The sequence below is a fragment of the Salvia miltiorrhiza genome, chromosome 5 (genome assembly GCF_028751815.1).
Source record: "Salvia miltiorrhiza cultivar Shanhuang (shh) chromosome 5, IMPLAD_Smil_shh, whole genome shotgun sequence".
Classification (NCBI taxonomy): Eukaryota; Viridiplantae; Streptophyta; class Magnoliopsida; order Lamiales; family Lamiaceae; genus Salvia; species Salvia miltiorrhiza.
Genome location: NC_080391.1, coordinates 6,764,052 through 6,782,718, shown reverse-complemented (window position 1 = coordinate 6,782,718; position 18,667 = coordinate 6,764,052). Strand labels below are relative to the sequence as shown.

Here is an 18,667-nt window from a genome sequence, read left to right as displayed (position 1 = left end):
TAGCTAATTTTCACAATTTTGAGTGAAATATGTGGAAAAATTGGAAAATTTTACCAATTCGAAAAACTCACTGAAATTCATCGCAGGAGAAAGAGAAAGGCGATGACCGGGAACGAATTCCGATTCTTCTTGTCGTGTGACATTAATCTGCCGGTGACTTTCAAAATCGAGAGATTGGAGGGCAAGTTATCTGCTCGGAAACCTCCCGATTCAGGTATTGGATATTTTTTTAAATGTTTTTTCAACAACTTTTTAGTGAAGGGTTGCTTGGAATTTTGTTGTTGATGTGGAATTTGAAGTGTTTGCAGCTTCTGTTTTTGATTTGAGGTGGAAATATGCTAATTTGATAGGCTTTAGATTGAGTTATTCAGTTTTGGAGTCTTAGTTTGGATTCTTCAGTGCATGGTGTAGGATTGATTTGGTTTAGGGCATCTCTGATTGTAGTGTTCCCAGTTGCAATTTAGTTGAGGTTTTGATTGAGATGACGATTATTGTTTAGCTGATGGTGATTGTACCATAGAGGACAAGAAACCCGAGTTGTACGTTGAAAGCTTGTTGTACATCGATGGCGCGCCTTTTGGGCTCCCTATGAGAACAAGGTTTTGATCTTTGGTATCAATTCTGTAGCCTCTGTATTCCGGTGTTGTTTTTTTGAAGATCTCTTGGTGATTTTGTGTGGTCAACAAGTGTAGGTTGGAATCAGGAGGTCCGTCGTATTGTTGGAATGAACTCATCACACTGAGTACTAAGTATCGTGATTTGACAGCAAATTCACAACTTGCTGTTACTGTAAGTATGAAATTGACTTTCCCTTTAACAGAAAAAAAAGAAGTTTAGAAAATGTTAATTGATAACTGTTGCATAGGTGTATGATGTATCATGCGGGAAAGATGAGGAAGTGGTCGGTGGGGCAACCATTCACCTGTTCAACATGAAAAAGCAGCTCAAGACTGGGAAACATAAGCTTAGACTTTGGGCGGGCAAAGAAGCAGATGGCTCTATTAATACAAGCACACCTGGAAAGGTAATAATGTGTATAGTTATTTGGTGTTCTTCCATCTAGAGTCAAGTTGACTTATGGTTTGGTAGATTGGTGTTTCGGATTATGATAGGTTCCTAAAGAGGAGAGAGGGGAACTAGAACGCCTTGAAAAACTAGTGAATAAGTATGAGAGAGGGCAAATTCAAAGAGTTGATTGGCTTGACCGGCTCGCATTCAAAGCCATGGAGAGGATTAAGGAACGGGAGAGCTTGAAAAATGGGAGTTCTCATTTGTACGTTGTCATTGATTTCTGCAGCTTTGAGCACCGTGTAGTTTTCCAGGTACTATTGATGTGCCTATCTATTGTCTTTCTTCATGTGAACCACTGGATTAGGAACTGCAATTTGACTAGTCATAGTTACGAACTTACAAATAAATAATTTAAAGATTTTTATTCAACAAGTACTATTAGTTTTTGTAACCATAAAATTCAAACTTAATAGCACTTTGGTGTGTAGGAGTCTGGTGCAAATTTCTTGATACCTTCCCCAATAGCCTCAACAAATGAGCTGGTTACAGTTTGGGATCCTGAAGTTGGAAAAATTAACCCCTCTGAGCACAAGCAACTAAAGCTAGCTAGAAGCTTAAATCGTGGCATCATCGATAGAGATCTTAAACCTAGCATTACAGAAAGGAAGTAAGTTTTATTAGTACCTAACCTTTCCCTTCTTTCTCAATGTTCTGCTGCTTTTATTTTATTATTTATCCTCACTGTCATGCCACTTCCTTTGCTGATTATCTTGCTTACTACGCCAGTTATCAGTGAACAATCATTTCAACTCTCCAAGAACAAACCACAGTATATTGTTATTATTTCATTATGCTGTTGAATTATTTCACCTTTTTGCTACTCAGCTAGACTCTGATATTCAACAGATCTATACAAAGAATATTAAGATATCCACCAACTAGAACCTTGACTGGAGAGGAAAAGCAGCTCCTCTGGAAATTTCGTTTTTCATTGATGTCTGAGAAAAGGGCCCTGACAAAATTCTTGCGCTGTGTCGAATGGAGTGATGTTCAGGTAAAGTTTTCATAAATTTAATGCTCTAATCTAATTCTACGGCTCTTATCAAAATAGAAGTATTGGAGAAGGCCACCTAAACTACTGTAATCAACACCTCATTAGTGGGGGAATATATCTGGAACACATTAACTTCATTTATTTATTTTCATTGTTGGGCATTTTTACTGCCCATTAAGTTACTCTTATATACAGGAAGCAAAGCAGGCATTAGAACTGATGGGCAAGTGGGTGACAATTGATGTATGTGATGCACTAGAGCTTCTATCTCCAGTTTTTGAGAGCGAAGAGGTTATCTTCCCATACTTCATCCCATTCCATTTTCTTTTTGAAAGGTCTAGATTTGTCTTTAGATTATAATTAAAATCTGATGCATATCCTGCTTGAATAATTTGCTACCTTATGAAAAACATAGCATCCACAAACTAAATCATTTAAAGCAGGGACTGTGTTCTTTGTTTTTGATAGAGGAAGTTGTAAACCACATATCTTTGAGGAATGAAAATCCCTCTACCTACTCTGTCCTATCTGTATTGTAAATGTCATTATGGTTAGAAATTAACTCATTTATTTTATAAATTTGATTTTCTCTTACAGGTACGTGCATATGCTGTGAGTGTTCTTGAAAGAGCTGATGATGAAGAGCTCCAGTGCTACCTGCTCCAGTTGGTTCAAGCACTTCGTTTCGAACGTTCAGACAAATCTCGCCTTAGTTATTTCCTTGTGGAACGGTGTAAGTTTGATGCAAAAGATTTTTTTTTTTCAAGGGATGGTTTAATGATTTTCTTGTTCTATTACACTCATCCAAATCCTGCACTCATTTTACAGCATTGTGCAATATTGACTTGGCTAGCTTTCTTCGGTGGTATGTCGCTGTGGAACTCCACGATCCTGTATATGCTAGACGTTTTTACAGCACCTATGAGCTGTTAGAAGAAAGTATGTTGAAGGTGTGGGATTTTCTTCCCTCGTATTTTCTGTCTCCCTTCTCTCTCTCTCTCTCTCTCTCTGTGTTTTTATGCTGCATCATTTCAGTACGCTCCTTATCATATGTATATATATATATACATATTACATTACATATATATATATGTTTATACCGATTATTCATAGCTGTAGGTTTCAAGATGATAATTTAAAATCCTGATCTTATCATAAATGGATAAGCTTGTAGACATGTCAACCGTTCTGTCAAAATCGAAGGTGCTTGTTGGTTGAGCTGCTATGATATGCTTAGCATTACTTGTTAAATTATTTTCCAGATATGTGAAGGACCTGACCTGAACAGTACGTTGAAATTAATGTATCCGCTAGTTTGTTTGCTAACTGTGATGCGTCGTTTCAGTTGGGACCAAGTACCAACGGCGATGAAGATGGTTTCAAGCTTTGGCAGAGTTTGGTGCGTCAGACGGAATTGACTGCACAATTGTGCTCTATAATGAGAGATGTGAGAAATGTGAGGGGTGGAACTCAAAAGAAGATCGAAAAGCTTAGGCAGCTCCTATCCGGGCTTCTTAGCGAGCTTACCTACTTTGACGAGGTAATTAGGAAATGGTAATTTATCGTGCATTGATCGTGGTTCTAGCACACCCTTTATGGTTCACCCATGATCTGTCGTGTGCTACTAACCAGTTCAACGTACAATTAGACGTAACTCGTATCTGTATCGCAAGATTCATGGAAATCTCATCTTTTCAGCCAATACGGTCGCCTCTGGCACCAAGGGTCCTTATAACAGGGATCATACCATCAGAATCATCGATCTTTAAAAGCGCGCTGCATCCTTTGCGGCTGGCATTTCGAACAGCAAGCGGAGGGAGCTGCAAGATCATATTTAAGAAGGGTGATGATCTTAGGCAAGACCAATTGGTAGGCGCCCGGTAGCTTATATTCTATTCATTTGAAAGTTTATTGATTTTCGATTTTCCAATTCAACAATTTTGAAACAGGTTATTCAAATGGTATCATTAATGGATCGACTGCTCAAGCTGGAGAACCTGGACTTGCATTTGACTCCTTACCGAGTGCTCGCAACTGGACACGACGAAGGCATGCTGGAATTCATTCCTTCAAAATCTTTAGCACAGGTTTTTTATCCTATAAATTATTGAGCTTATATAAGTGATGCTATCTCCTTATTTTTATTTACAAATTTGTTTGAATTATTGCACTTGCTTACATGTTTGAACATTCTTTTTTCATAATGATGCTAAATTGTTCCGTTGCCCTTTCAGATTCTGTCAGAACATCGTAGCATCACAAGCTACCTGCAGAAATTTTACCCAGACGAAGATGGGCCTTTCGGAATAACTGCAACGTGTCTCGAGACTTTCATAAAAAGCTGTGCTGGCTACTCAGTTATCACATATATACTGGGCATTGGAGACAGGTAATTCCATCACATTTTCTCAAAAATTTATGTTTTCTTGATTTTCAATTTTCACTGAATTAATTGATAATCATCTCAACTATTTATATGATTTTCTGATGGTTGTCATTCAAGCAATCTTGCTCTTGTTTAAATAGAAAAATCTGTCGGTCCACAGGCACCTTGACAATCTGCTGTTGCAAGACGATGGCCGCCTTTTCCACGTGGATTTCGGTTTCATACTCGGCCGAGATCCAAAACCCTTCCCGCCACCTATGAAACTCTGCAAGGAGATGGTGGAAGCCATGGGCGGAGCAGAGAGGTGCGTTCACTGCCCCCCCACCCCCACCCCGACCGACATCTGAGATAAACTGTCGATTGATCATCAAAACCGCATTTCTTACTTTGAATTCTTCCCCTTTCTCCACTTTGCAGCCAATACTACACCAGATTCAAATCCTACTGCTGCGAAGCATACAACATTCTTCGAAAATCGAGCAACCTGATACTAAATCTGTTTCACCTGATGGCCGGCTCCAACATTCCGGACATTGCCTCCGATCCCGAGAAGGGCATTCTCAAGGTAGAATTTCCACCAGCTTGAGAGCATTCGAGTATCTGGTTGGTTTTGATTCGTGTTTTGATTGCTGGTGCAGCTTCAAGAAAAGTTCCGTCTGGACTTGGATGATGAGGAGTCGATCCACTTCTTCCAGGATCTCATCAACGAGAGCGTCAGCGCGCTCTTCCCACAGATGGTCGAAACCATCCACCGTTGGGCTCAGTATTGGCGCTGATCCGATGGTGGGAGGCAAAGAATATCGCAACAGCTACATCAACGTTGGGCACGTGGTCAGGTTGGTGGTAGAGGTGTCAGGAATGGCCCGGCCCGATTTTAGGCCAGGCTTAAACAGGCCCAAAAGAGATACGGGCTGGCCCGATCATATCTTTCCATTCGGTTTATGGGCTTGGGTCCGGGCTTGGCTGATGTTTAGTTATTTAGACATTTATATCTCTCCATATTGTTGGAATTTGTCTTACACTATTCCGTTTTCTTTTTGCTGCAGAAAAACCAGTAATTTGGATGTGCACATGCAGAGAGAGAGAGAGAGAGGGGCATTTAAATTTGTATATTTGTAAGTTTTATTTTCAGTTCTAGAGATGGTACTATTTGATTGTACATAAAACTAAATCTAGATATGTTTACTTCTGAGTGGAGTTGAATTTACAATTCTCCCAAGACAATGTATATAGTGAGGGGCAAATTAGTGTGATTTGGTTTTTTTTTTTTTTTATTTAGGGTTATGGCTTTTAAATGCATGAACTTTGGACTTATTTTAATTTTTTTCACCAACTTTGAAAGTAATTATCAAAAAGTATGATAGTTGACGTGGTATTAATTTAATCAAAGCAACACCGTTTTACACATTAAAATATTAAAAATAAATAAAAAATGTTATTCCCTCGTTTCATTTCACTTGGCCTAGTTCTTTTCGGCACGGTTATTAAGGAAAGTAAGATTATAGTGTAAAGTATGTGAGTTTATATTTTTTATAGTAAAAGTTTATTACTAAAAAAAAATAGGTCAAGTCAAGTGGTACGCTTCGAAAATGAAAGTAGGCGAAGTGAAAGTGAGACAGAGGAAATATTTTTTTAATCCACCTCACCCCCTCCCGACTTTCTCTCAAATGCAAGCAAATAGTTGCCTCCTCGCGAAAAACAAGTGGCGCCGCTGCCACCAATCTGATCAACTCAAGGTATAGCTTTAAGCATTAGGTGAAAAAGGAGAAGAGATAATGGATAATAGTTGAAAAATATACAAAGTTTTTTATTTTCTAGTTTATTTTTATCATCTTTAATTTAATTAATAAATATATTAATTTATAAATTATTCACAATTATCCCCAACGATAAAGCCCTTCCCACTTTGCCTGATTTGAGGATGAATGTTTGGCATGTTTTAACATGTTAGTCATGTTGCTTTGCTCACATAGCCTTTTAGTTTTACGTTTTGTATGAACTTGGCACTTAGGGACGGTTTGAAACACTGAATTTTATTTATGAACCTAAAAAAAAATCACAAAAGATCTAAAAGTAGATACCCCTCCGTCCCACAAATCTTGACACGTTTGGTTTTGTCACATGAATTAAAGAGTTATAGAATAGTATTTTAAGTATGTAATTAATAAAGTATAAAAGTGATAAAGTAAGAGAGAAAGTAATAAAAGTGATGTAGGAGAGAGAATCTAATAAAATTGATAAAGTAGGAGAGAGAGAGGTTAATTATTACTCCGTACTATCTTATTTGGAAATGTGTCAAGATTCGTGGGACGGTTCAAAAAGGAAAACGTGTCAAGATTCGTGGGACGGGTGAAATATTTTTTATTTTTATTTTTTGATATACAAATACTGATCTTTATCTGCACTTTGGACTTTCAAGATGTGTTTACTTTTTAGAATTATCTTAAATAGATGCAAATAATATAAATTAAATCATTACTATTAATTAAGATGAATTGAAATTTTAGAAATTTTTTTTAAAAAAAGAGATAAGTTACTCTCTATTTTTGGTGGAATAGACAAAAATTTAAAGACCGTGTGATAACAAATTCAAATTCAAAAACCTTTGACTTGGGTCATTAACCGCTCCATCACTTACTCAATATACAAACATGTTACATAATCTACTTATTGAGTTGGTCTTCTATTCTCGAGTCTGCACCCTGCATATGGAGGCTATCGAGGCTATAAAAGTTAATGACACGTTTACCAACAAGTGTCTATCATTTTTATCAACAATAAATAATACTCCCTCCGTCCACGAAATGAGTACCCATTTGTGGACGGCACGGGTTTTAAGAAATGTATGGAGTGTAGTGTGAATAGTTTAAGAGTCCCACTTTTTTAGTGTATTAATTAAAGAGATGTGTGGGACACACTTGCCAAAAAGGGAAATGGGTACTCATTTCGTGGACGGACGAAAAAGGAAATATGGGTACTCATTTCGTGGACGGAGGGAGTACTTCTTTATTAATAACAAATGAAATCATACACGTAACATGATATACTCCCTCCGTCCGCCAAAATTATGTTACAATTACTATATCGGGCGTCCGTCAAGATTATGTCACTTTTATTTTATGGCAATGATCCCACCATCCTCTTTAATATTTTATCCTTACTAATACTCTTTATTTACAAAAGAATCACTCAAAATTCAATCTCAACCACTCATCTCATAAAGTGCTGGGACCCTTTCTCCACTACATCAAAATCATCACCAATTTTATTAAATTCTGTGCCCAAGCAAATTGCCATAATCTTGGCCGACGGAGGGAGTAAAATATTAACTATTTTTAATAACAATCGATACTTTTTTTAAATGATAGTCCATATGTTCCATTATTGTTGTCCCATTTATTATTTTGGGTTGTGTCATAATTCATTATTATTGTTTTATTTTCGTAAAAGATATATTTTTTTATAAAAATAAATAATAGTAGTATATATTACAAATAATAATTTTATTACACATAAAGTACACTTTTAATAATAGTAAATGATATTGTTAGAAGGCACGTACCGAATCAGATTAAATTGAATTGGCCGAACGACTCATGAACAAAAACATTCTAATTAGATAATGCGTCAAAATTCGCATGATACAGACTTCCTTACAGAAATTTTTGTGTTACTCGATTTACTTGACTCATATTTGAATTGAAATATTGAAACTGAAAAAAATGCTAGTAATAACAAAAAAGAATTATTTAATTATTTCCGTTAACAAAATGAGTATTTATTTGAAAGTGGTACAAATTTTAAGAAATTGATCAAACGTAGGAGTGAAATAAATGATTTATTTCTATTCTGAGAAAGTACTATTTTATCAATATAAAAGCCCTTTACAAGAAGATCAGTTGAGAATGAGGGGGTTGATCAAATGTCCAAGCAAATTCTTCTCCAAATCCCATTATGCAAACCCTAATTTACCAAAAGCCCATTTCCCGTTTTGCCGCCCGCATCTCACCCGCAAATTTCTTTTTTTCACGAATTCGTAAGAACAATGATTTTCTCAGGATTCGCTCCAAAATTGGTTTCAAGACGCTGACTACATGCTCCGCCACATCTCTTCAACCTCCGAGTTACGGTGGCTGGGACGATTTTCCACTCGCCTCCAACTCATTTGACTCGGGTGAGGTAAATCAGTTCCGTAATCTTCTTAGTTCCTCTGGAATTGGTGATAAGAAGTATGTATTTGTGTATCTGTTTGGATTTATTTGTGCACTGGCAATTTCTAGAGTCAAGGTTTCATGGATTATGGTGTTTCCAGCTTGTGCTATTGTATTTGCCGTTGGATTTTCAACTGGATTGGTTAAAGGGGGTCACTTGAACGGATTGAAATTGAATGGGAATAGGAAAAAGATAAGTGATGAATCTTTAAGACGTTGCATTGACGAGTTAAAGCGGAATGATGCAAGGGTTTTGGAGCTAAAGAATGGAATTAGAAGAAGCATTGAACACAATCAAGTTACTCTAAGTGATTTAGAAGGCTATATTGATGTTATAGAATCTGTCGATATATCGCTCCGAAACACAATAAGTTTTCTAGAAAATTGTGTGCAGAGTATATTGGGTGGTAAACAAGATAAGGAGGGAGGTTTTGATTGTGAGTCCAGTAGGAAAAGAAAGAAATCAGGTGAAAACTGGTTGAATTTCTCTCGGTATTTTAATGGCGTGTTTGGAGCTAAGCTAGATGATCCAAAGTCCAGTAAAATCAGAGGCTTTAATAAGATGGACTTTATGGATGCAGCGATGAACGATGAAAAACTAGAAAACATCTTAGCTTCTCCTGCCAAAGAAAGAAATCCAACTTTTGCATTTGGTGGAAGTTTGGAAAATATGAGTGCTAGTATGTTTGATAACCATTTTGATAGCTCCAGTAGAGCTCAAGAAAGTGTTGGAAATTATGTTGATGAGACTGGGATGGAGTATATGACTTTTGAAAATGAGAAAAAAAAGAATTTCATTCAGACAAATAATACTGCTAAAGCAGTTTTTGACCAGACAATCTACACTTACCAGAATAAGACATCAAGATTCGTGAGCAATCAGCAAATTCACTTGAAAGATTATGAGAATGAGATTGAGACAATGTCATCACACAATAGGTTGTACGATTCTGTGGATGTTAGCATTAACATGAACCATCTAAAAACTTCAGCTACTTCTGGTTGCCATCAGAAAAGCAATACCACAGCTAGAAATTATTTGCACCCTGAACACACAGAAGAGGACCTACTAGATTCCCGGAGATATCCTTTTGAGAATGTGGCTTTTGAGCCTGAGAAGGTACCGCACTTTGCCGATCAAGAGTCTTCATATGAGAACTCCTTTGATCCTTCTCCATCTTCATCACGTGGTGATGATTTGAAATTCAATAGTTATCTTGTGGAAGCTAATGATCTTTTGAAAGAAGCAAAAAGGTGCTTGACACAGCAAGTTGATGAGGATAGAGCCGAGCAAGCACTGCACAAATCTGCAATACTACTCTCAGAAGCAATAGAAATGAGGCCGATGAGTTTATTGGCCGTGGGCCAGTTGGGGAACACATATCTCCTTCATGGAGAACTAAAACTGAGAATGAGCCGGTACTTGAGATCCCTACTTGTGAAACCTGATCCCTTGTCAGATGAGGAGTGGGGGAAAGCGGGTGACAAACGTGATCGACTTGCTAACAAAGACAAGATAAGGTCTTCTCTAGTGGGTGCTTGTGAAGAATGTGAAGAGCTCCTGATTAAGGCAGGAAGGAAATACAGACTGGCCATGTCAATTGATGGGAATGATATGAGAGCCTTGTATAATTGGGGCCTTGCACTTTCCTTTCGTGCCCAGTTGATTGCAGATATTGGACCGGTGAGCATTGTTCTCTAATACAAATATCTCTTCTTTTTCAGATTTAGGTTAATTAGTTACAGCTTAGTACCTGCTTAGCTCTTTAAACGAATGGGCAAAAGATTCAACTTTTTATTGAATGTAGCCTTTTGGTCTTATCACTCATTCAACCATTTTTTGATACTACTACAGAGTGCTGCTCGTGATGCCGACAAGGTTTTCTTGGCCGCCATAGACAAGTTTGATGCCATGATGTCCAAAAGCAATGTTTATGCCCCTGATGGTACTATACACTTGCCTTAAACCAAATTTGCATTAATTTGAAGGGTCTGATATGTCCCTCTTGATTTGAATTGGCTTTATATTATAGTAATTTCTATGGCACATACTATTTCTAGTAAGGTTTGAGAAGCATTCTTCAGATATCCTACACATGTCGCTATTTTAAAATTAGCAACCTACTTCATCAACTAGGAAAAACTTGCACAATTATAACATCTTCCTTTAAAATTTCCTCTGCACATCATCTCAACATTCTAGTTCACTCATTATTATTGTAAAACAGATGCTTATTTTATCAAGAAATTTGTGCATTGCAGCTCTTTTCAGATGGGGTGCTGCATTGCAGCACAGGGCTCAGCTAAGGCCAAGCCGCAGTAGAGAAAAGGTGAAGTTACTGCAGCAAGCGAGACAATTGTACAAAGATGCTCTTCAGATGGATTCAAGAAATCCTCGACTACGACAAGCCCTCTCATCTTGCACGTCTGAGTTGGACTATTGGTATACTTGAACATGAAGGTATGATATATCACGACAATTAATATGTTCTGTTAATCACATTTTCGCGCAAATTCCGTGCTCTTCTTTCTGTTATGGGTTGCTTTCCACCTTTTCATTTTTATCATAGAATAATGAATACCAACAAATTAAAATTTAGTGGACCACAGTATGTAATTCAGATTTCTTTTTCGAATCATATTTTTACCCTAGTCCACATATAGAATAAGAGGACCCTGTTTGGAGTTTTCTGATAAGCCATTATTGTTCACATTTTGGTGAATAGTGTGATTCTGAATAAATGTTGTACCATTTTCTCACAGGACATGTCTGTATATGTTTCCTAAGGAATCTTTTTCTCTTTTGTATTATGCACAGCACAATATTAAAATGATGTTCGTTTTTATTCTGTTTTCACTATATCAAAAAATCATTCGTTCCAAACATATTCGCGGTCTCAAACGTAAGTCGATATAACCTTTAAATGTTTCTGGAAATACCGAAATCTTAAAATATAACCAAACAAGCCCATTGTGTCAATTTTAATTATAACGACACCAATGAAGAGTTGGCTGCCAACAAGTTCAGCTAATTACTGATGAAATGGGCGAAAATATATATTGAATGCCCATCAAGATAAAATGTAAATTTAGAACAGGCTGAAAAGTTAAAAGTTACTCCATATGATTGCTAGCTTAAATGGATGATCCATCTATGATTTACTATGCATATCATCTGCAACGCTGAGGAAAACACTCAGAATTCCGGCAAACGTGACGGTCCCAATCAAGGTATGATCTTCTTCAACAACCCAAATACAACTAACACGACATGCGAGCGCCTGCATCATCACAGCCAACAAGGAACTTCTTGGGCTGCAGACGAGCGGCTCACATCTCCCAGCTGCATAGTGTCGACCAGAGCCTCTACTCCGACCAGACATGGAGTCATCGTCTGAGGAACAGCTTGAAGAGGAGGAAGACGGCAATGTGGAGTGAATCAACTCATCCATCATATCGACCATTCCACCTAAATCTCTCTCCTCCAGCCTTGTCTTCACCAGCTGCACCAGGTCCCCCGGTGGGCTGCCACAGTCAATATAAGTCATGAGATCCATGGCCGTGAGGACCATGATTGCGGATGCGGCTGTTTCATTGCAGTAGGCTAGAGTCAAGGGCGAGATTTCCCCTATCAACCGGTTCTCCTCATCAATGACTGCAACAGATTTCTGCTCAGTGATAGCGCGATGGAGATAGCCCAATGCTGAGGATGCAGGCTTGTTGTAGGTGACGGTCATGGTGTCGCGATCAACGACGTTTAGTGACTCAATGTCGTAAGTGGGGACTGGAAAGAAGGCCCCTACGGAGTTTAGAATGAAGCGTAGCACGTCTTCTTGCGTAAGCCAACAACATTCGTGTTGCTCGTAGCGGCTGCAAGAGGCTTGTTGCCTGTTGACGAACCTCTTTCTAGCATTGTTGTTCCGCTGGTTTTGAATTGGAACCACCAGATTTTGGGTGCCCTCTAGTATGCAATCTATGGCTTCCAGCACGCTGCAAAATAGATAGCAAAGCTCAAACAGTCAAGAAACGAGATTGAGGCAAAACAGAGTGGATTTAGTGCTTCAACTCTGTGTAGTAACAGCAAATAAGGTTCATTGATAGCGTGAAGAATCTTAGTGTTGCTAGCCTAGCATACAAGGTTAGTGAGATTATGCGCGGCGACAAAAGTCATTGCAAAGCTGTCTACATTCTAAACTACAAGAAAAAATATAAAAGGAAGTTTTCAGTCAACAAGAATTGCAAAAGAGAAAACGTGTTTTTCTTCTGGCAAAAATTTGTGTACTTCCTCTCAATAAGGATTCATCGTTTCCGTTTATTAATACTTTATTATAATTTATTAATCTCTAATTAGAACATGTTAAATTGTTAATCACATTTAGAATTTACTTAGAGCGGATCATCTGAACGTTCTTTAACAAGCGTAGCTGTCGCAAAGGATTCCCCACAAAAAGTATTACTATTATTTAACAATATGACTTTTACATAGAGCAATTTTAAAGCCGTTGAGATCTGAAAAATTTCAATCATACACAGATGCTGAATTGAGCCACACAATTCTCCCAATTGAACAAGATAAGAAATACACAATCCTCCCTCCTCCACATACAAACGTTCAAACCTGCAACTCAATTCAATTATAAACCGACCACACCACCCAGAAAAGGTAAATTTGCTCAAAAAATTTAAAACCACGAATACTGCAAAGTAAAACAAGTCATCGGGGGAAAAAAAAACACAGTGAAACGAACCTTGAATTAGGTGTGAGGTGCCTGACGATGGGGGTTCCTTTAGGCAAAATGTCATAAACAGGAGTTTCAAGAGCTTTGACAGGATCCGCCAGATTCTCCTCCCTGCAGAGAAAGAGAATCACATCCGCAGCGCTAAATTTTCCGACGCACACGCACGAAGCTCCGGCGCTGTCCCCACTACATACCCAAACGCTAATGTAAGTCTCTCCGGATGCCTTGAGCGTCGTCAATGCTTCTGCGATAGACGCGGTCGCCGCGATCCACTTGAGCTCCGGCTTCCCTATGCACAAGTCCGACACCTCTCCGCTCAAAGATCTCAATGCCATACAATGATCGGATCTACAGAAGTGAGAGAAGGAGAGACGAGAGAGAATAGAGTTGGCGAAGATTGACTGTACGGGAAGTCTGGTAGTAGAGAGGGGGTAGATGGAAGATCACAATGGAATCTTCTATATATAGACAGCTTACAAAGCTGTTTACGAGAGGAGTAGGAGACTATTTTTTCGGTATCAAAATAATTCAACTTTTCCCGTGGGACCACGCTAGTCAAATTATATTTCAACTTATTTAAAATGTCTAAATTTTATTTAAGGGGTGTTTGACTAATTTATAAGTTTTTAAATAACTTAAAAATTACAAAAATAAGTTTTAGTGGCTTAGAGCATATCGACTTTTTGTGATCTTTTTAATCGAATTTTTTTTATAATCTTATTTTATAACAATATTTTTACTGTAATTTATTATTTCTATCTTATTTTATAAAAATATTTTTACTATAATTTTGTGCATCTTGCTATACTAGGACTTACTCCTAATATAGCGAGATCACGAAATTATAAAATATTTGTGACGTTTATACAGTGTAATATGATACATGAATAAAATAAATAAGGGGATATTTGAAGGATTAGATTTTTTTTAATCGAGGCTTAGATGATTAAATAAGTTTAAATGATGGATTTTTTTAATCTATTAATATGATACTCCCTTCGATTCACGATAAGTGTGATGTGGATGGTGTAGTGGGTAAAATTTGTATAAGTTTAATTAACGATAATTATACGGATCAATGGGTTTACTCAGTGCAACGACCCATACCTCACTCATGGAAAAATGCTCAGAGCTAAACTCACATATGGAAGATACGTAAGTCCGTCAAATAAAACTTTAAACACGACAGTTTACTTGGCAACTGAGTCATGCGAGATCGTTTTCTTATAAAAATTTTGAATTATAAATTTTCAACTCTAACCCTCTCGAATTATCGATTTATTTAAGTCAATCCACATATTTCTAGATAGCTTTGTCGATTTATTTAAGTTAATCCACAAATTTTGAGATATATTGGCATCCTTAGTGATTTGTGTGTGTGTATTGCTTCGGATTGTAGAGAAGGTTATATACAAGGGATAAAAATGATAGAAGTTTTATAGGTGTGTGTTATTTACTTAAAGTCTTAAATTGGAAAAACATCTGTATCTTGACAAGAGCTAATTTTTTTAAAAAAAAAGTAGGAGTTGAGTAGTAAAAGTTACTCCAAATATTTTCAAAATAAGTATATATTCAAAGAAGTCAAATTTAGTAAGATCATTTTATGTAAAATGACTGAGTTAAGTAGTAAAAGTTGCTCCAAATTGTTTCAAAATAAGTATATATTCAAAGAAGTCAAAATTAGTAAGATCGTTTTATGTAAAATGACTCGAAGACCATAATTCAGTACTGGTATTTCTTGAATTTATTTTCGTCTCTAGGACATACCAAAGCTCCATTATCCCGAAAAAATAAAACCAATTAAACTATTACTTTGAATTACAAATAACGTGCTTCTCATGCAATAAACATCAGCATAAATTAATTAAATACCCACGGTGAATAGATGAATGGATCCGATACGAAGCTATATCTCTTTTATCAATGGTGGTGGATAAATAAATTGAACATGATCATGAAATGGTATTTTGTATTGAATTTAACAACTACCAAATAAGAAAGAGAAAAAATCAAAATAGAAATCATCAGTCCAACGAACACAAAAAAGATTCGGTATGTATAATTATAATTACCACCTTGTTTTTCGTAAAGACATTGAGACTCTTATTTTTCAATGAATAATTAAGACATATATATTGATGAACAAGACAGTATATATTGATGAATAACGAAATTTAAAATATTTCGCTCCCTCTAAGATTCGAACCGTGAGAAAATAATTCGCCCACTAGGTACAATATCAGTCATATGGTTGATTAAATAAACGCACGAGATCGTGTCTAAGATCTCACTAAAAATACCGAGTGATCATTGGAGCGCTCGGTATTTTTAGTGAGATCTTAGACACGATCTCGTGCGTTTATTTAATCAATCCTATGACTTATTTTAATTATTTTCTAGAGATAATAAGAAAAACCATGAATCACAAACATGAAACTTTAAGTGTGGGAATGTTGATGAGGATGGAATTAGGGATTTCTTTTTTATAAGAAAAGTTCAAATAAGATATAGTAAGCTCATTTAAAGTTTAAATATATAAGTTCATGCGTGACTGTAAATAATATATTATATTCGTATAATTTTTTATATTGTTGCAAGTCTAAAACCACGCTTATCTAAAGAGACTACAAATCTAGGTTCTGCAAAGTTGATCAGTAATATAATTTGGCAGAGCTGCGACGAGTATGAAGAAAGAAAGAAGTCAAACCCGAAGCCAAAAACACAAGAATACCGAGCAAACTCGAAGATTGATCTGATCTGAACACCATTGTCAGTTCTGAAAGATAAAAAATATAATCTTAAAAAAGTCAAACCTGAAGGCAACAACGAATACTCACATTACTTGAGTATCATTCATCAGTAACTCTAGGAGAAATAAGGATATACATATTTTTCTAAATAATTACTCCTTCCGTCCCATAAGAGTGTATCACATAAAGGATGGTGCGGGTTTTAAGAAAAAAGTTGATAGATAAAGTGTTGAGTGGAAATGATTGGTTGTGGTTGAATTGGTTGTGGGGTTATGTAGAAATGAGTGGTTGTGATTAAAAAGATAAAGTGGGGTCATGTCCCAAAATGAAAGTGATACACTCTTATGGGACAGGCGAAAATGGAAAATGTGATACACTCTTACGGAACGGAGGGAGTATTATTTTTTAATTTTTACATTTAAATATTTTATTTTAAAGGTTAAAATAAATACATAGAGAATGAAATGGTAAGTATAATTAACTTTCGAATATTGAATTAAAAAATATTTTACAAACATCTGAATATAAAATCTTATTTTTACTCACTTTTAAATGTTTAGAAATGAATTTTGAAAATTAAACAATGATTTTTTTTTTCCAATTGAGTTTGTCAATTCACTCATTTTCGGATCAATCCTATTGGGCTCGAATTATTATCAGGCTAACCCTATCAAATTATTTGAATTGTAATTATTTTAAATTAAAAAATTTCAATCCCAATTCTATCAAATTATCTATCTATTCAAACAACACACAAATTTCGAGGTAAATTGGCATCGCTACTAAACATATAAAAGAGAACTTATTTAGATTAGTATATTACTCCCTCCGTCCACGATTTAATGCCCCCTTTGGTGTGGTCACAGAGACTAATAAAGCTGAAAAAGGTGATGTGGATGAAATATAAGGGTACTTGACTAAAGTGATAAAGATAGTTGACTAAAGTGATAAAGGTATTGTGAGTGGGTCCACTAGTGATAAAGTGTAGTACATATAAAATATAAAAATGATAAATGTGTTTTAAGGTGGGTCCATTAGTGGCAAAGGGTAATAAATATAAGAAGAGAAGAAGAGTAAAAGGATACAAAAAGAAGAATATAACATTAAACTATGGACAGATTTTTAAAGGTAAGTAGGGCATTAAATTGTGGACGGAGAGAGTATATAAAATAATATAATATGATGAATCTTCTGTAACAATAATAACTAGAAGCATGTGTTGAAGGGGTGGAGGTGGAGCCCTCGAGAGATCCCGAGATTTTTTATGGGGCCCACGTAACATATTGGTAAAGCTTGTGAATTAAATTAACAAAATACCCAACAACGTGACATATGGTTTTATGGAGCAAGATTTGCAATGCAAAATTTAATTTCGTGGACTAAGGGTCGTGCCATATATTTAATTCTATAAATTTATTGGGAATTCTTTTTCTCTAAACTCGTTTGTCTTATTTAATTAGTAATAAATACATCCTAGAAAGATAGCTATTGCTAGTATTGATTATACTATATTTACCAGTCGTATTAGATATTAGGTAATAGAAGTCAGACTCGATTCGTACTAGATCTAAAAAAGAATGGCGTTTAACCAATTTTATTAAGTCTTGAATGAGATTTGAAACTAATTAATGGATGAATTTGAGTGCAAGTAGCTAACTTTGCTTTAAATGACCAGTTTAATGCATGTATTAACGTTTAGCTATTGTTCCTAGCTCGAAATTTTTGACATCAATGACTTACGTTTTTTCTAGAAATGTAATTGTTCATGAATATAGTATAACAATACCTATTGTATTTATCTCAATCCTCTTGATTTTTTTTTATTACTAAACTAAGTTACACTTCGCTCTTTTCTCATGGATAGTTGACACGTGTTTTAAGACTAAACGAATACTTGACAAATGTCTATTTATTTATGATTCGATCATATTTCTCTTTCAACCAACCCAGATAATCTATAAAGACGATGCTATCAGAGGCAACATGAAGTAGGCACCGATAGTTTTAACTTTGCAGCCTGATTTGTCGAATGTTGTGAACTTGATCGCCATTTTTTTATAAGTTCTTTTAAGATAAGCTCCCTAGAAATAAATTCTTCCCCAATTTATTTTATTAAATTATTAGTATTAGTAGTAATAATCATACATGGTTTGTTATTTCAATTACGTACCATTTCAACTTTCATTTATCTTCATATTTCTCTCTCTAATTAATTAGGATTTTCTCTTTTTATTTCACAATTCACTTTTTAATTTATAAGCTCAATTATTCAAACACTCTTACATCTTATAAACTCTTAAAATTTTATATTTTATAAGCTCTTTAAAATAAGTTTAACCAAATACCCCAAAGTTAAACCATTTTTGCCCAAAATCGTGCTTGAATAATCAAAATGGGACGGACAAGATTAATTGATGGTCGGAAACTCGTAACCAAATTTTTGAAAATTTCCAAAATTCTAATATTGTTAAAAAAAAAATTGAACTTAGCCAAAGTTTGTGTCTTTTAAATCAACT

The 18,667-nt window shown here is 35.8% G+C and overlaps 3 protein-coding genes across 7 annotated transcripts; 2 read left to right on the top strand and 1 right to left on the bottom strand.

Moving 5' to 3' along the window:
* On the top strand, window positions 1-5,721 carry LOC130985568 (phosphatidylinositol 3-kinase, root isoform). 4 transcript variants are annotated; one of them, XR_009088997.1, is made up of 18 exons: window positions 1-214; window positions 521-599; window positions 693-789; window positions 866-1,024; window positions 1,113-1,322; window positions 1,500-1,678; window positions 1,918-2,065; window positions 2,261-2,356; window positions 2,663-2,798; window positions 2,894-3,015; window positions 3,411-3,605; window positions 3,764-3,934; window positions 4,015-4,152; window positions 4,300-4,454; window positions 4,612-4,755; window positions 4,869-5,016; window positions 5,090-5,287; window positions 5,498-5,721. XR_009088997.1 is itself a non-coding variant. In XM_057908608.1 (17 exons), exons 1-17 carry the CDS (start codon window positions 103-105, stop codon window positions 5,225-5,227), a joined length of 2,448 nt encoding a protein of 815 aa, XP_057764591.1. In that variant the 5' UTR covers window positions 1-102; the 3' UTR covers window positions 5,228-5,721. The 4 variants fall into 4 exon arrangements, 1 of the variants encoding a protein (XP_057764591.1); XR_009088996.1 differs by having other exon boundaries at window positions 500-599; XM_057908608.1 differs by having other exon boundaries at window positions 500-599; window positions 5,090-5,721.
* Window positions 5,722-8,266: 2,545 nt separating this feature from the next.
* LOC130985569 (uncharacterized) lies at window positions 8,267-11,424 on the top strand. Of its 2 annotated transcripts, XM_057908610.1 has the most exons (4): window positions 8,346-8,630; window positions 8,732-10,346; window positions 10,518-10,608; window positions 10,925-11,424. In XM_057908610.1, the coding sequence occupies exons 2-4, from the start codon at window positions 8,751-8,753 to the stop codon at window positions 11,113-11,115; spliced, it is 1,878 nt and encodes a 625-aa protein (XP_057764593.1). In that variant the 5' UTR covers window positions 8,346-8,630; window positions 8,732-8,750; the 3' UTR covers window positions 11,116-11,424. The 2 variants fall into 2 exon arrangements, with proteins under 2 accessions (XP_057764592.1, XP_057764593.1); XM_057908609.1 differs by having other exon boundaries at window positions 8,267-10,346.
* Window positions 11,425-11,609: 185 nt separating this feature from the next.
* On the bottom strand, window positions 11,610-13,890 carry LOC130985572 (CBS domain-containing protein CBSX5-like). Its single transcript, XM_057908615.1, has 2 exons — window positions 13,411-13,890; window positions 11,610-12,652 (listed from the first exon to the last, which is right to left on the bottom strand). Exons 1-2 carry the CDS (start codon window positions 13,734-13,736, stop codon window positions 11,815-11,817), a joined length of 1,164 nt encoding a protein of 387 aa, XP_057764598.1. The 5' UTR covers window positions 13,737-13,890; the 3' UTR covers window positions 11,610-11,814.
* Between the last annotated feature and the right edge of the window lie 4,777 nt (window positions 13,891-18,667).

What these genes read in the sequence shown, in the direction of transcription:
- LOC130985568 (XM_057908608.1), top strand. Translation starts at nt 103, where the DNA reads ATGACCGGGAACGAATTCCGATTCTTCTTGTCGTGTGACATTAATCTG. An exon ending in TAGAAGAAAGTATGTTGAAG is followed by an intron (nt 3,016 to 3,410) that starts GTGTGGGATTTT and finishes GCGTCGTTTCAG; the next exon opens with TTGGGACCAAGTACCAACGG. An exon ending in ATCTTAGGCAAGACCAATTG is followed by an intron (nt 3,935 to 4,014) that starts GTAGGCGCCCGG and finishes ATTTTGAAACAG; the next exon opens with GTTATTCAAATGGTATCATT.
- LOC130985569 (XM_057908609.1), top strand. Translation starts at nt 8,406, where the DNA reads ATGCAAACCCTAATTTACCAAAAGCCCATTTCCCGTTTTGCCGCCCGC. An exon ending in TGATTGCAGATATTGGACCG is followed by an intron (nt 10,347 to 10,517) that starts GTGAGCATTGTT and finishes ATACTACTACAG; the next exon opens with AGTGCTGCTCGTGATGCCGA. An exon ending in CAATGTTTATGCCCCTGATG is followed by an intron (nt 10,609 to 10,924) that starts GTACTATACACT and finishes TGTGCATTGCAG; the next exon opens with CTCTTTTCAGATGGGGTGCT.
- LOC130985572 (XM_057908615.1), bottom strand. Translation starts at nt 13,736, where the DNA reads ATGGCATTGAGATCTTTGAGCGGAGAGGTGTCGGACTTGTGCATAGGG. An exon ending in CACCTCACACCTAATTCAAG is followed by an intron (nt 12,653 to 13,410) that starts GTTCGTTTCACT and finishes TCTATTTTGCAG; the next exon opens with CGTGCTGGAAGCCATAGATT.